At 55.3% G+C, this 14,547-nt stretch overlaps 8 protein-coding genes across 8 annotated transcripts; 4 read left to right on the top strand and 4 right to left on the bottom strand.

Annotated features, from left to right (window-relative positions):
- Positions 1-67: 67 nt before the first annotated feature.
- Positions 68-1,149, bottom strand: LTR77_009548 (uncharacterized protein; the record flags this gene model as incomplete). The annotated part of the gene is made up of 2 exons (XM_064806775.1): positions 68-686; positions 746-1,149. The coding sequence occupies 2 exons, from the start codon at positions 1,147-1,149 to the stop codon at positions 68-70; spliced, it is 1,023 nt and encodes a 340-aa protein (XP_064655080.1).
- Positions 1,150-3,146: 1,997 nt separating this feature from the next.
- On the top strand, positions 3,147-4,196 carry LTR77_009547 (uncharacterized protein; the record flags this gene model as incomplete). Its single annotated transcript, XM_064806774.1, has 1 exon — positions 3,147-4,196. The coding sequence occupies one exon, from the start codon at positions 3,147-3,149 to the stop codon at positions 4,194-4,196; it is 1,050 nt and encodes a 349-aa protein (XP_064655079.1).
- Positions 4,197-4,614: 418 nt separating this feature from the next.
- On the top strand, positions 4,615-5,757 carry LTR77_009546 (uncharacterized protein; the record flags this gene model as incomplete). The annotated part of the gene is made up of 1 exon (XM_064806773.1): positions 4,615-5,757. One exon carries the CDS (start codon positions 4,615-4,617, stop codon positions 5,755-5,757), a length of 1,143 nt encoding a protein of 380 aa, XP_064655078.1.
- A 1,176-nt stretch (positions 5,758-6,933) lies between these two features.
- On the top strand, positions 6,934-7,436 carry LTR77_009545 (uncharacterized protein; the record flags this gene model as incomplete). The annotated part of the gene is made up of 2 exons (XM_064806772.1): positions 6,934-6,999; positions 7,077-7,436. 2 exons carry the CDS (start codon positions 6,934-6,936, stop codon positions 7,434-7,436), a joined length of 426 nt encoding a protein of 141 aa, XP_064655077.1.
- Positions 7,437-7,684: 248 nt separating this feature from the next.
- On the bottom strand, positions 7,685-8,024 carry TFB5 (TFIIH complex subunit tfb5; the record flags this gene model as incomplete). The annotated part of the gene is made up of 3 exons (XM_064806771.1): positions 7,685-7,735; positions 7,802-7,953; positions 8,006-8,024. 3 exons carry the CDS (start codon positions 8,022-8,024, stop codon positions 7,685-7,687), a joined length of 222 nt encoding a protein of 73 aa, XP_064655076.1.
- A 451-nt stretch (positions 8,025-8,475) lies between these two features.
- LTR77_009543 (uncharacterized protein) lies at positions 8,476-9,177 on the top strand (the record flags this gene model as incomplete). Its single annotated transcript, XM_064806770.1, has 2 exons — positions 8,476-9,001; positions 9,077-9,177. The coding sequence occupies 2 exons, from the start codon at positions 8,476-8,478 to the stop codon at positions 9,175-9,177; spliced, it is 627 nt and encodes a 208-aa protein (XP_064655075.1).
- Positions 9,178-9,449: 272 nt separating this feature from the next.
- Positions 9,450-11,326, bottom strand: LTR77_009542 (uncharacterized protein; the record flags this gene model as incomplete). The annotated part of the gene is made up of 2 exons (XM_064806769.1): positions 9,450-10,742; positions 10,793-11,326. 2 exons carry the CDS (start codon positions 11,324-11,326, stop codon positions 9,450-9,452), a joined length of 1,827 nt encoding a protein of 608 aa, XP_064655074.1.
- Positions 11,327-11,787: 461 nt separating this feature from the next.
- LTR77_009541 (uncharacterized protein) lies at positions 11,788-13,947 on the bottom strand (the record flags this gene model as incomplete). The annotated part of the gene is made up of 2 exons (XM_064806768.1): positions 11,788-12,421; positions 12,479-13,947. 2 exons carry the CDS (start codon positions 13,945-13,947, stop codon positions 11,788-11,790), a joined length of 2,103 nt encoding a protein of 700 aa, XP_064655073.1.
- Between the last annotated feature and the right edge of the window lie 600 nt (positions 13,948-14,547).

The following is a 14,547-nucleotide window of genomic DNA, read 5'->3' as shown; positions in this document are numbered from 1 at the left end:
GATAAAAACAGTTCCATAGTGACAGGCTCACCGACAAACAATTCCATCCCCACAATACCATACACCCTCAAGCCTCCCCATCAACGACAAAAGCATCCATAATTCCTACTGGATAGAACGCGCTCGTCACACCACCTCCAGGAATATACACCTTATTGCCCACCGCCGTAGCCCCGGTGCCATGTCTCGGAACCTCCATCGGCAGTAGCGTCTCCCAGCTATCCGTCGTCGTATCATACACCTCCGTTTCATGGAAAATCTGCTGTGGGTTCGAGCGGTCGCCTTCTCCGCCAAAGCAATAAATCTTTTTCCCAACCGCAGCACAAGCTAGGCTACCGCGAGCTGTCGGCATCGGCGAGAGCTCCTTCCACTCCACGGGGTTGTCGAGGTCAAGAGCGTAGGTGGTATTGTGGTACTGATGGATGCCATTCTCGCGACCGCCAATGACGTAGAAGGTTGAGCTGATGACTGCACCGCCGACGTGCTGGCGTGGCTCCGGGAGAGGTGGGTAGTCGATATCCCAGCTGTCTGTGAGGGTGTCATAGGATGATACCATGGAGACGCTGTCTTGATGACCGCCTTCGTATGCTTGGAGGATGGTCATGCCGCCGGCCACGTAGATTTTACTGTCGCGCACTCCCATAGCGCTGGAACCTCTGGCGGTGCCGTTGGGCATGGGCGTGATGCTGTGCGTGTGGTCAGCCACTACTCAAGGTGTGCAAAGCTTTTCACTTGCGCTGCCCACGTATCATTGAAGGGCTGGTAGACGTATGAACTGTTCATGGCGACCCAGTCCATTGCGCCAGACAGTGAGCCCAGCAAGTATATCTTGCCATCGACAGTCGCTGTGTTGCCGTGATTGAGCGGTACTGGTAGGGGTGCGGCAACATGCCAGCTTTTGTCCTCAGTGTTGTAATATTCGACTCGGTTGAGCGTTTCCGGGACGGAGAGGCTGTCGTACGCAACACCGCCGACGAGATAGATGTCACTGCCGATGCTCGTCACAGAATGCTCTTGACGTGGTCCTTGTCCGATGAGGCTCTGTCTTGTCCAGCTCCCTTGGCTGGTTTTGGGTTTGTGGGCTGTTCGAGACCCGAGCGTAGCCGCTTCTGCCAGGTGAAGTCCAAGAAGAAGAGATGGGAATTTCATTTTGCTGCGCTTGAAGTGCTTTGAATGATGGTGGAGATTTGTAGGAAGAGTTGCAAGAAGAGATGGGTTATGCTGTGTGCATTGGAAAGGCACTTACCGTGGCTTTATATCAGTCCATGGCAATACTGCCTCGTCGTCTTGACCGCAGCGTAGGCTTGGTTCGGACGATCGAGGCGGCGGAATATACTCTCCATAGTCAAGGCAGTGTCGTGGTCAGTACAGAAGCTTTCAATGTTGCTCCTAGAAGCTCGATGAGGCTGAGTGCTGGTTCGGGGACATCGACTGCTCGAAAGCCCGGAATCCCGTGACGAGCGTGAGTATTCCTCCGAAGGACTCTGGGCAGGACTACCAAGCAGCTACACGGCCGTCTTTGGACTGTATCCAGCTGGGACTATCATGTCGCATTCGTATACCCAGACGGCGCATGCTAATCAAGGAGCCTCCACGGGAGAAAGGCAAGCTGAACACCCGGCACAAGGCGAAGCGATCTGCTCGACCAGGACACCGATCTTATCAACGTCTGCGAGCATTTTTCAAGCAGAGGCAGATGTTACTAGGCTCACGCTTCGAGATGGCGGGTGCGTACAGAATGCCCACGAGAGACAGTGTGAGAGAGTCCTAGCGTGGTCCAGCAGAACTGGCGGGTGTCTTGCAGCTTGGGCATGTCTAGGAGGCTTCCTCCAGACGGGAAGGCGAGTGCAAGACAGACTGGTGAGAGAAGCGCTCCCGCACAGAGCTGCCGAACCGACAACCTTCTCCGGGCGGCCAGCTTCCTGGCTTCTGCAAGGCATCATGAACTCTTGAAAACGCCGGGACCTCTTTCTTTGATGATATAGGTATATTGGAGATTCGATGGAGATACTCATGTCGAGCACCGTGGACGCAGAGTTGAGGCAAGAATGAACAGCGACGAGGAAGGTGCGAGAGGCAAGTACGGCATTTTCTCACTCTTATGGCCTCCTTTCTGTTCTTTTCACAGTGCACTTTACCTTCACCTGCTTTATGGGCCGCGCATGTACCATCCTACGTACTGAACAATGTTTCAAAAGGAGTCAGGTGAGGAGCGCGCCAGAAAGACACGCAGAGCATACAAGGCGCTGAGTGAACCACCGCCGCCGCCACCAAAGCCGTAAGATCCTCAAGTCAAGCGCCAGAAGTAATAAGCCAAATGGGAAGCGCGGCAGAAACGCAAGGCTGATGCCGCTGCGATGGAGAGGGAAGAGTCCAACCATGGCGAAGGCTCGAGGGGAGCAGATGGGAACAGACACCTCCGTACTGCTCATTCATATGCACCTCGCGACGACGATATTGGACAAAAGCCTGACGCGCGTTGCAGTCCTTTCCTACAGAAAGTACCCATTACCCTGCTACTCGATACCGCAAGCGAGTGGACATTCATCTAGCCTTTCTACGCCGAATGCCAACCTGCCATTAAGACAACAATGGAAAGCAACCGAAGCATCCATCTCATCGCATGCTGTCGTCACCAAGCGAACTTGCATACTCCGCCGCGCGTTCAATATCAGGAGGCACAGCTTCACCGCCGCTTCGCTCTCGACCATACAGAATATCGACTTGCACGCTTTCGAACATCCAGTCTTCCAATATAGGAACAACATCGAAAACAAGCATTGCTGCTTCACTGAACCGTCTTGCTCAGCCAGAGGCTCGACGCAGTATTGCGGCACGGTTGGCAGCCTCAGGGGCGGCTACATGCCCTATAAAAGGTGGCTACTACGCGCTGCAAAGCCAGCTTCTTGCTCCAACATGCTATCCTCTGCTGGCCTGTCCTAGATCACCAACAGAATCTGACAAAGAAGACAATTGATATTGTTTCAGTGCGAAAAATCTGCGAGATATCACACCCTTGCCCGTTTGGAGGCCGCTCACTCAGCGATCATCCTGGGAAGGTCGCTCGCACGAGTGCCGTACGGATACCAGGCTCGATCTACCTTCTGTCTCATTAGCCGCTCGCTCTTGTGCAGCCTTGTCTTGGCATGGAAGCGCCACTCAACGGAGAGCATTATGCTGCACCGACAGCACAAATGTTCAGTCCTACCGCGACGTCGTCCAGACTGAGCCGTCCCGAGGGCCAATACACCTCGAAGACCACGCCCAAAGAGAAAGATCGAGCGGTAGATGCTGGACCATCATCATCTCGCCCCCCGCGCGAAGATGCAGACTTATGGGCCGAAGTTGACCGGGTAGAGCAGAACCGTGACCGCCGTGATCCGGACTGTGATGCCTCAGGCCCTTATACGAGCAGAAACAGTGAGAAAAGAAAGCGAACAAGCACCGGCTTTGCGCAAGACCAGGAACAGACGGCACCTTCCAAAAGACCAAGGGCTACGCGACAAAATCACGTCCTCTATAGCAAATGTGGAGCTGTGACTCAGCAGACTCGCGATCGGCACCTGAGGCGTATCCGCGAGAACTGGGGAGTGTCAGTCGGACTTTGGATGCCTCCAGACATGATACCTACCCGGAAGGTTAAAGGCGCAAAGGGTGGACCGGATCGTCGGCTGCTCGAGCCTAGAGACTGGAGTAATGCTTTACTGGAAGAATTGGCTTACTTCTCCGGCGTGACACAGAACCGACCGGCCCAAGCACTTGCAACGTTGCAAGCCTCCATGGCGCGAAGCGAGAGAGTTGACGAAATCCCAGAGCCATTGCAGACCGACGTCCGCTATGCCATCCAAGTTCACGAGCAAGAACAGGCCAGGGTGCAGTCACGCAGCCCAACAACTCCTTCGAACACCAACCGTCGGCGCAGTGAAGTTGGCAATGCCCTATCCGAGCCAGTAACTGCTCCACCTCCTACAGGCAACGACCCTACAATCAAACAGGAAGCCGACGTCAATGTTCCGGCTAACACCTGGAATATCGACGACGAGGAAGACAAGCTGAGGGAGTATGAACTGCGGCGGGATGCAACGAAGGCTGCACTCGATTTCCACCTACAGAACTGTCGCATTCGCAAACGTATGCGCGAACGCCAGCGGGTGCAGGAGCATGCAAATCGCCCTGGAGGAGCCATTCCGCTGTGAGACAACACGACGTGATTCAGAAGGTGCGTGCTATCAGCCGTACTCAGTTCATACTAGTAATTACGGCATAAACAGACAACTAAGATACGAGCAGGTGTTCATGCATACTGTAATGGTTCTGGGCAAACAACATGCACAGCGTGCAGCTCGCCGGCCGGGTATTTGCGTCGCTCTTTGATGCGATGCACAAACTATGTCTCGCTTCGTACCATCAGCAAACTGGAAGTCGCCATCTCGAGAAGCACTACATAAGGGCGGCATCCCAGCACCATAAAGAACGGCAAAGCTGTCTACAGAGCTCGAGCCAAATTCCTAGACCTCACAAGAACATTTCCCGCCGTGCGGTGCATCGCAACAAACACTGGAGGTCTACCTCGCCTTCTCACCGAGCTGCTTCACCTATCAGGCTGACACGAAGATGATGCCTGCAGCCAGACCGTCCGAGGCGAGCCACAGCCCGGGCCACTATCTCTCAGACGCAAAGCTCTACCGGGAGCTGTTCGAGTCAACTGAGCACTCTGCCCCAGAGCCCTTCGCAGCCCCGACCGCCACCATGTATCATCCAGCAACACCACCTCCGCCAACACAAGCCGAAGCCGGCTTGCCAACACTAGAAACAATCCGAAACTCACTGGCCACCCACGGACCACAACCAGATCTCGACCAACAAATCCACGGTCTTCCAGTACCCGACTCACCACCCGTCCGACGGCCCAACCTGAGGAAGCGTAAACGGGCCGCACCAAAATCGGAACCTGCGCCAAAGCCGGAACCCCAACCTTCCAGCGCACGAAAAACAAGAGGGCCTCATCATTCAGAGTACAACGCCTGCGCTCACCTGGCCCGCCAACAGCGAGACAAACAGCTCAAACGCATCCACGAGTGCTGGGGCGGCGCCGACCCCAAGCGCTGGCTGCCCGCCGCTCTGATCCCCTTCAAGTTCGTCGAGCCAGGAAGCTCCAAGACGCAGCCGCTGGAGCTGAAGGACTGGGCGACGCCGGCTTTGAGGGACCTTGCGTATATTTCTGGGTTGACAAAGGGAGAGCCGGAGCAGGCGTATGCGTTGTTTGAGGATGCGAGACAGAGGAGGGCGAAGAGGGATCAGGGGAAGCAACTGCTCTACTCCGATATTGAGTACGTGACTGAGATGTGTGAGCAGGGGACTCCTGCGTCTCGGTCGTCTGCGCCTCCATCGTCTGCAGCTGAAGATGGAGCTGCGGACGAGGGGCAAGATACTGATGTCACGCCACCCGTTGCGAAGAGAAGGACAGGCCTGCGGACAAGAGCAACGATAGTGCGGAGAACTGCCGATCCGCAGCCCTTGGACGACCACCGTGCAATCAAGGAAGAAGGGCGAGCAGCCACCGCCTCACCTTACGACTTCCAGGCCGGCGGACCCGGGACACGACGTAATTACCACGATGATCTACAGGAGCTGGCAGAATGTAAATTGGCATGGGAAGTGAAGAAAGCGGAGCATCGCTACCTGCAGAAGAAGAGGGAGGTGAAGGATAGTATGCAGGAGAGCGGGAGTGGTGTCGGGAATGCTATAGAGTTGTGATGGAGGGAAAGGGACGAGGTGAGAGGAGACTTGCGGCATTATCCAGAGAGGCGCTCCATAGGAGATCGCTCCACAGTGTAGTACAGATAGCAAACAGAGCTGCTCCGTGTGTGATTGTATCTGGAAAACTCACAAGCGCCTACCGTCAGATGAAGACTCGACACCGCCGCTTAGCGTACTTGGCGATGGAGGCTTCGTGGCTGCGTCCAGAATATACCCGACTTCGCGCACAGCATCGTCGCTAGCCAGCTCAATAGACGTCGAAGGGGCGGTGAGAGGTAACGGACGAGACGAGCGAAGAATAGACATTGAAGAGAGAAGTGATTCAAATGCTGTTCGCGACGTGAGGATGAAGCCACGTATGATACGGATACAGGTGATTCCGGAGTCTCGACTGCAGAATCATCCTGCGCTTGCCAAGTTGGTGTTCCTGCAGGCTCGCCAAACGTCAGTGTATCATGCCGCCTGTTCGTTGCTCGATCGGCGCCATGGCGAAATTGCTAGCTGTAGGAAGCTGTTCCTTTCATTCATCGCCGAGAGAGTCTGCATGAGCAGGCTGGAGGTCGAAGTCACATCTCGCCGGTCCTCTCAATCGCCGTGTATCGCACGACAGAATTCTGTCCCGGAGACTGGATGGGAAGGGGATCCGGAAGTACGTGGTATCAAGTATTTGTGTATAAGATAACGTGCCAAGAGCTGCAATTCACCGTCCGAGGTCGTCAATCGCCGTGGAGCTTGCCCCACGAAAGAGATCCATCCTTCAGCGCCTTCCGCAGGCTCGCCTAGATGTCATAGGTTTCGAGATTCCATCCACAGCCCAGATACGGGCTCCTTGACCGACAAGGATTGATGCAGCGCTGCTCCAGCCGTTCAGTAGCAGTATCCTGGACGTTCGACAAGACGATTATTCGCCGGCGCACTCGGAAGTATTTGTCAAATTCGGGTATGAGGAGGACGCCCCGCGGTGGGCCAGGCCCGTCCCTGAGTGACGTCGAGATAGGCGTTGTTTTGGCGGGGTTGTAAGCTGTTGCTTTCGCGGAAGACCGGCTGATGGGTATATATATTCCTTGTTGCGCAAAACCATTAATGTCATTTACCTAGACACACAGTTCTTCGATCCAGCCAATCAATCCTTTGAAGACCGTCGAAACCTTTCCGAAGACCGAATCAGACATCATGGCCAAGGGAAGCTGCTTCTGTGGTGCGTGCAGCATCGAGTACACTGGTGACGTCCAGGCGAAGGTATGTCATCCCTCTGGTCGTCCTGGAGGTGAAGGGAGTCTCGATAAGTCGTAGCCCGGCTGACTCGCGCGCGCTAGGCATTGTGCCACTGCAAAGATTGTAGGAAGATCACCGGCTCGACCTACAGCACCAACTACATCGTCGACGGCGAAGGCTTCTCGGTCAAAGGCAGCCCAAAGTCCATTGGGAAGAAGGGCGACGACACCGGAAATACTGTGACATCCTATTTCTGCGGTGACTGCGGCACGACTCTCTACCGCGACGGAGCGACCTTTGGGAATTCCAAGGTGGTCAAGGCCGGCGTTTTGGACGACAACAATGCTTTGGAGGATGCTAAGCCAGCTGTAGAGCTCTATGCGCCTTTGAGGCCTTCGTGGGTTGCTGCGATTGGAGGTGCGGACCAGAAGAAGAACATGCCTGGCTCCGACAGCGTGTAGGCCAGTGAACAAATCAGGCGGTAAAAGATGAACGTCCTGCAGACGAAAGGCCGGTAGACAGAGTAGTCACTCTTTCAATGAAAGATCAGTACTGAGGAGCAGCTGGAAAGCGAGTTGTGAGCAAATGAAGTTCACCACCACCCCTGTCAGGTAAGGCGTGATGATGAGTAACCAGCACGGAGCGCCGCATTCGGGATCGTACTTCGGCGCCGATGAACACAATTCGGAAAGAAGAGGCCAGGGCCATCTCATTCGGACTCTGATGTCTCTTCAGCTTCCTTGACGGTATCTCGTAGAGCCTAGAATGATGCCCGTTAGTAAGCCCATAGGCTGTAGTCGCTCCTTGAGGGTTGGCTGCAACGTACGTCTTTAAGGAGTGCTTTCAGCTCCTCGTGCTTATCCTTCTTGATGAGGACATGCTCGTCGTCGATGTCTTCGATGATGATGTCGTGGTTGTGCTGCTCGTTGATGCGGCTGATGATGGCTTTGATCGAGGGATCGCACTCCACCAAGACTCCTGCGGATGCTGTCAGCGGCACATCACGATATTCTCGTTGGCACAAGCATACCTCCAACGGCGCGAGGCATCGTGCAGTCTTATTCGTGTTACGGAGGCGAGGTTATGAGAAGAAGGGAAAGCGATCGATCTGAAGGCAATCTAGGCGCGTGCACGTGCCTTTCCATATAAGCTTCCACCACGCGTCCGGCTCGCGCCTCCCGAGCCCTCTTGAAGGGAGGCAAACATTCACCAACACCACCATCACCTTCCGACTGGACCTCGACTTCATTCTTCTCATCGAGCGGAGCTGATCGGGTCACTGGAGATACAAGCGTCCTCTACCTTAGAGTTACAGCATCTCAGCTACGACATGCGGCCTCACAACACTACTGCTGTGTAACCGACCCCTCCGAGGCCTTGTCTCCGATTCACCACCTTGCACTTTCCTACTCACCAGTACCCGGTGCACTCTTCGAGGACGAGAACCTTGTCAGGCCTCTCCAACGAGCGTCTTGGACCATCACCAGCACAACCATCAATATGTTCCGACCACCACACGCCATCCTCACACTCCTGCTGTGCCTCATCCCAAGCTCCTTAGCCAATAGCATGGCCACCACCACAACCAACCCATACGCCACCCACACCCTCCTCAAACGGCAAAGCTCCCTCTTCTACGTCTCCAGCTCGTCCACCCCGACCGCCAACGACAGTGCCCCTGGCGGCTCCTCCAACAACACCAACACCGACAACTCCGGCGGCCTTGTGAACTACTATTTCGGCTTTCTTGCCCTCATACTCTGCGCAGTCGGTCTGTGCATCTTCCTCATACTCCGGAGACGGTACAGAATGAGAGCGCTGTATCTGGGCAGGCAGCAAGCAGGGCCACAGGGGAATTTTGGTGGGGAAAGGCCGGATGGCGGGTGGACGAACTGGAATCCAGAGCGAAGACATGAGTGGGGTGGGAGATGGGGACATGCGGATGCGAGTAGGGAGGAAGGGTTGAATGAATATGGAGAGGCACCGCCGGCTTATGTGCCGAAGACGAGCCTGGAGGAGAGGGAAGGTAGGGGTGCGGGTGGAGGACCAGCTGTGCCGATGCAAACGTTGTCGAGAGAGGGAGCGGGATTGAAGCCGCCAGACTATTCTGCGACGCAGACGGAAGGCTCGGCGGGCCAGGGGCAGAGTGCAGCGGCTGGTGGAAGCTCTCCACATCCACCAGAGCGCGCGGCAGGCTCTTAAGATAGGCTTATGGCGGACTGAGATGATACTGTACTACCTACGATAATGGTGCGGAAGGCTTGTTGTTGGATTTAGCATGGTGTCTGGCGAATATCTGAGGGTTGTTGCTGCACATGAAATTAATACTTCAACTATCCTGCCAGACTTGAGAGATTCCCGTCGATTCTTCACTATATCTCGACAAGTTCGGCAAAGCACGACCGAAGCATCGTAGCCAATGCCGATGCCATTTACCAGGAAGCCATCTACAACGCTGGTACAACCTTCCAAATCTACTGCGGCACCGCAGCCCCATCACCCCTCTGATCGCTCCCACCACTCCACACCCCAGCCTTTTCAACCGGATCAACATGCCACCTAATAACCTGCCCGCGTCCAAACAACGCCCTACCCATCCCACTCACAACCTTCACCTGATGCCCCAGCTTCTCCATCCCCTTGACCGTCTCCTCCGGCATACCAGCCTCAAGATACACCGTCCTATCCATCACGTCCCCTTCATCCGGCATCCCGGCTCCGATACACACGCGCGGGGCGTCGAGAGCCGCTTGCGGCGTGTGTTTGAACACGAGCTGGTTGAGCAGCACCTGCACGTGGCCCTGCGGCTGCATGAAACCGCCCATGACGCCGTAGACGGAGTGTAAGCTCTGATCACTCGCATTCGTCACCAGGGCGGGGATGATAGTGTGGTAAGGCCTCTTCCTCGGGGCCAGAATGTTCGGGTGGTCAGACGGTTGTAAGTTGAAATTGGCTCCGCGGTTCTGCAGCGTGAAACCGCAGCCCTTCGGGATGATGCACGTGCCGAAGCCGGCGTAGTTGCTGTTGATGAAGCTGATGCCGTTGCCTTCATTGTCCGTGCAGGCGAAGTAGACGGTGTCGCTGTGGTTGTGCGCGGGGCTACCGTGGGAAGGGGGTTCGGAGGCTTGGGCTGGGTTGAAGAGTTTTGCGCGCTCGGCGAGGTATTCGGGGCTCAGCATGCCTTTTGTGGGCACTTTGGAGACGTTGGGGTCGGCGATCCACCAGTTGCCGTCTGCGAAGGCTATGCGGAGGGCTTCGACGACGATGTGGAGGTATTCTGCGGAGTTGTGGTCTTGTGGGCCGAACTTGGGGATCTTGCCGCTCTTTTCCAGCTGCTCGATTATGCCCAACGCCATCAGCGCAACGATGCCCTGGCCGTTGGGTGGGTGCTCCCAAAGCTCGACTCCTTCTGAGCTCGAGCCGTCCATGTGCTTGCCATGCGACTTGCCAACATCTTGGGCATTGAACTTGAAGCTGATCGGTTCAGTCGTCTCCGTCCCAACCTCCATATGGTGCTTCAAGTCATCCAGCGTCAGATGCGAACCAAGGTCCGACACAACTTTAACAAGCTCCTCCGCAATCCTGCCACTGTAGAAGCCAGCCTTGCCCTCCTTCGCAACTGTTCGAAACGTCTTGGCCAAGTTCGGGTTCTTCATGATCTCGCCCGGGCGCGGTGCTCGACACCCATCCTTCGCATCGGGATCACGCTTCAGCATCTCCGCGCCATTCGGCGACGCTCTCTTGATCATCGCCTCAGAAGCGCTCCACTTCGACCTGTTAGCGTCAGCCGACGTGTTTATGCAAGGGAGAAGCAAACCTGATACCCCATGAGCTCGCTGACCGGGAACCCCTCCTCACCCAACTCTATCGCCGGCGCCAGTATCTCCTCCATGCTAACCTTGCCGCTCCCGAACCGCTCAACCGTGTCCACCCATCCAGCAGGCGCTCCGGGAACAGTGACCGCATGCGCGCTGTCCATGGGTATACCGCCTTTCTCCCCCTCCTTAATCCCAAGACTCTTCCTCACAGCTTCCAGTGTGCAGTTCTTGCCCGACCTCCCGCTGCCGTTGAGCGCATGCACCTTCTTGGTCTTCGCTTCGTAGAACAAGCAGAACATGTCTCCGCCAATGCCTGTGCTGCCCGGCTCAGTCATGTTGAGTCCAGCTGCTACCGCGACGGCAGCATCGGCGCAGTTCCCGCCTATGCGAAGCACTGCGAGACCGCATTGTGACGCCAGTGGTTGTGTGGAAGATACGATGCCTTTCGTGCTGTGGACGACGGAGCGGCGGGAGGGGAAGTGATCGAATCGAGGAGTGTCCTCAGGAGAGAAGGCGGAGGTGGAGAGAGGCATTGTTGTGGTGCGGTCAAGAGTGTGGTAGAATGAGGAAGTGTGTTTGCTATGTCGAAAGAAGCTCCAACAAGGTACAGGCAACGTCTTGACCAGCGTGAGTGAATGGAGTGATTCAAATCGAGATTCAATGCTTCAACGCTCGAAGATCGAGAGGAATATTGAATGGGGAGGATAGTGGATCTAAGAGAATACCTACCTAGCAAGCAGCTGGCAGTTGTAGTGATTACGTAGCGTTGTAGCATTGACGAGCGGTTCTTGACACTTTTATTTCCCACCTTCCCGAATAGTCAAAATCCGCCCGATATCGGGTTGCTTCCAGTAGCCGATAAACTTTTGCGGTGTTGTTATCTCTTGTGTACCGACAGTGAACGGCTTGTGGTTGTACAACGGCGGATATTGCGGACCGGCTGTGACTGTCTGCCATTGCCGTGTGGTACCACCACAACCGCTCAACCAGTACTTCACGGCCTCCGTTCGGTAGGAACATCGATACCACGCTCCAGCATCTGTATGAAAACCTTGCGATCAAGCACGCCCCTCGCAAGACTAAGACCGCCTTCTTTCCATTCGCAGTCCGTCTTGTATGCTCGTTCCAACATGTCCAGAAAAGGCTGCGTGGCATGCGAACGACGAACTTGCGAGATGTCTTGTTCGAGTAACATCCTCAAGTCCTTGGTCGCCAGGATACGTATTGGTTCGACCGGATGAGGTGCAGCAGAACCTGTGTTGCTGTGATGTGATTCCGCACGTTGTGTCTCCTGCCGATCTTCCTTGGACGAGTAAGGTTGGCACGCGGCATTAGAGCTTGACACACTGTCCCGAAGTGCTTGTTGCCGCTGGTCCAGAGGGATCGGACGCACAGGCTGCTCGACATTCGTGAAAAATGGCCGGAATGTCGTTTCAGTCCGCTCGCTATCAGATGCCACACCATTGCGAATGCCAATGGCAAATCTGGCAGCCCAGAAGTGCCACAAGTCCCTCCTCATCGTCCATTCCGCTCTTTTGTACCGAGCCTCTGGAAACACACGAGTATGACGAGATAAAACCACGGATGCTTCTGTGTCCGCCGTATGACGCGGCGATCCCATGTGCACGCTATACTGCATCCGCGTCTGCATCGTTTGGGTCACGCATCCAGTCATGCAAGCATACTGCCAGATTATTCGTAGGCAGTTCAGGTGTCTGGTCTTCCATGCGAGCTGAAACAATATGCCATGCGTGAGATGCCCTAGCTTGGGTGGAGCGACGGGTCGGTCTTCGATTGGTAGCAGCATCATCTCATCACATCCAGGGGAAGCATGCCCTGATTTCGGTCCGTATGCCTCTGCGGGCTCAAGGGGTTGAGTCGTCAACTGACGAAGCCAAGCGACCGCTGCCCCCATGTCCTGATTCCGCAGAGCATCGGCAACAAAGACATTCAAAGTGCTGGGACTAGCAAAGCGTTCTCTTCGCGGACCATCATCAGTCCGAACTTCGCTCAACAACTTCATTGCCTCATCCTTTCTCCCGTGCTGGAGCAGGATCCCGACAATCATGTTGACTATACCCTCGGTAAGCCAGGATCTGTGCGGACCGTATCGCACGTCGTAATCGCCGAGCAAAGACTCTATTCGATCTCCGTTCTCCAAGGCCGCGCTCAGGCTAAGTACAACGCTGTTCTTGGCCACCTCCGCCACGATGGATGGGGTTTCAAAAACACCCTTCTTCCGCATGGCTTGTTCGAGAAGTTCAACTTGGTCAGGAGCTTCTTTGCAGGCGAGGCGATGTGCAGATACCCAGACATAATCGGTTGGGCCCATGCCGCTCTCAATCATGACGCTCAGCCAATGGAAGAAAGTCGCGAATGATCTCTGCTGCGCAGCAACTTCCAAAAGAGCTTCGAGGTTAGAGGGAGAAAGACTGTAAGCATTGTTCTTTAGCACGGTCGCAATACGATGGATGTGGCTGTGTCTCTTGAAACGAAGAAGGAATCGCAAGCAAGCATCCAGTGAGTCGCTGGAGATAAGGTGTCTGAAATCGCTGGCCGTGAAGAGTTCAAGCAGCTCATCCCCGATCACGTCTGGCATCGGGAACTTGGACTGCACGGGTTGCGAAAGGGCTGTAGCGTTGAGAGCCCGCCGATGTGTTCGCCTTGTCAAATCACTGATATGCGCGGTGAACGTGACTGCTGTGAAGCGCTGTGGCGGATAGCGGGGGGCCACCAAGGGCGGCCGTCCATGGAGAGACAGACGAAGCCCTTGCGCTTTGGGATGCGGTGCATACGTGACATCTCCCATCGTTTGTTCAAGCTCCTGAAGCTGGAAGTCGTCGTCATCGTCTGATATGTTGTTTGGTGTGGATGAATGCACAATTATGTTTGATGAAGGTGTGTGAGTTTCCAGTGTTTGAAGAACTCGTTGGAACGTGGAGGTGTGGCCATCGCTCGTGGGATGAGTCCGTCCTTGCAAGGAGACAGCTGGTATCTTCAACCGAACCTCGTGGGGATTATGCGAAGCAAGGAACGTTCGCACTAGAGGACAACCGTCTCGCGTAGGGAGTCGCCTGACGCGCAGAGTACTCGGAACAGGATCGAGCAATGACCCATGCAGTTCCACGAACTCGGTAGCGTCCTCCGCCGTCATTCCCGCCTTCCCTTGCGGTGCGCTCGTGGTTGAATTCGTATCGTCTACTCCCACTGAGAGCTTCCTAAACGTATGGCGGCCACGCCCCGATAGGCTCTCTTGCTCTCTGCTCTGGCTGTCTTTCGTGGGAGCATCCTCCCTCGAACCAATCATGCATTGGTGTATGCGCAACCGCTTCGTGTCATGCTTGCGAATGGGCGCATGAGGCCCGCCGTCAGTCTTCGAGTCCTCATCTCCTGCGTCTTCTGGGTGCCCTCTGCTGGTATGACACCTTTCGTCTGATCGTCCATGGTGCCGGAAAGGAGCCAGGCGAGGCCATCGAGCCAGCGACCTCCGAGGAAGAAGGGTACATAGCATACGCCAATACACCAGAAGAATGCGGTTGACGAGATGTTGTCAGAGGACACTCCCGAAGCGCCGCAGATTGAGTTTAGTTTGCCAAGAGATATCTTATCGATAAGCGCGACGCGTGAAAGCGCGTCTCCAACATCAATCCATTGACCTCAACATTCATACGCTCAGTAATATCAACACTAACCTCGAATTGCTACGGTAAATGCTGCACAGTATCCAGGATATGACGCAGTAAACACGGAAAGC

Source organism: Saxophila tyrrhenica, assembly GCF_035928015.1.
Source record: "Saxophila tyrrhenica strain CCFEE 5935 chromosome Unknown scaffold_18, whole genome shotgun sequence".
In the NCBI taxonomy this organism is placed as follows: Eukaryota; Fungi; Ascomycota; class Dothideomycetes; order Mycosphaerellales; family Extremaceae; genus Saxophila; species Saxophila tyrrhenica.
The sequence above is the reverse complement of the archived record's forward strand: the minus strand, read 5'-3'. Positions and strand labels throughout refer to the sequence as shown.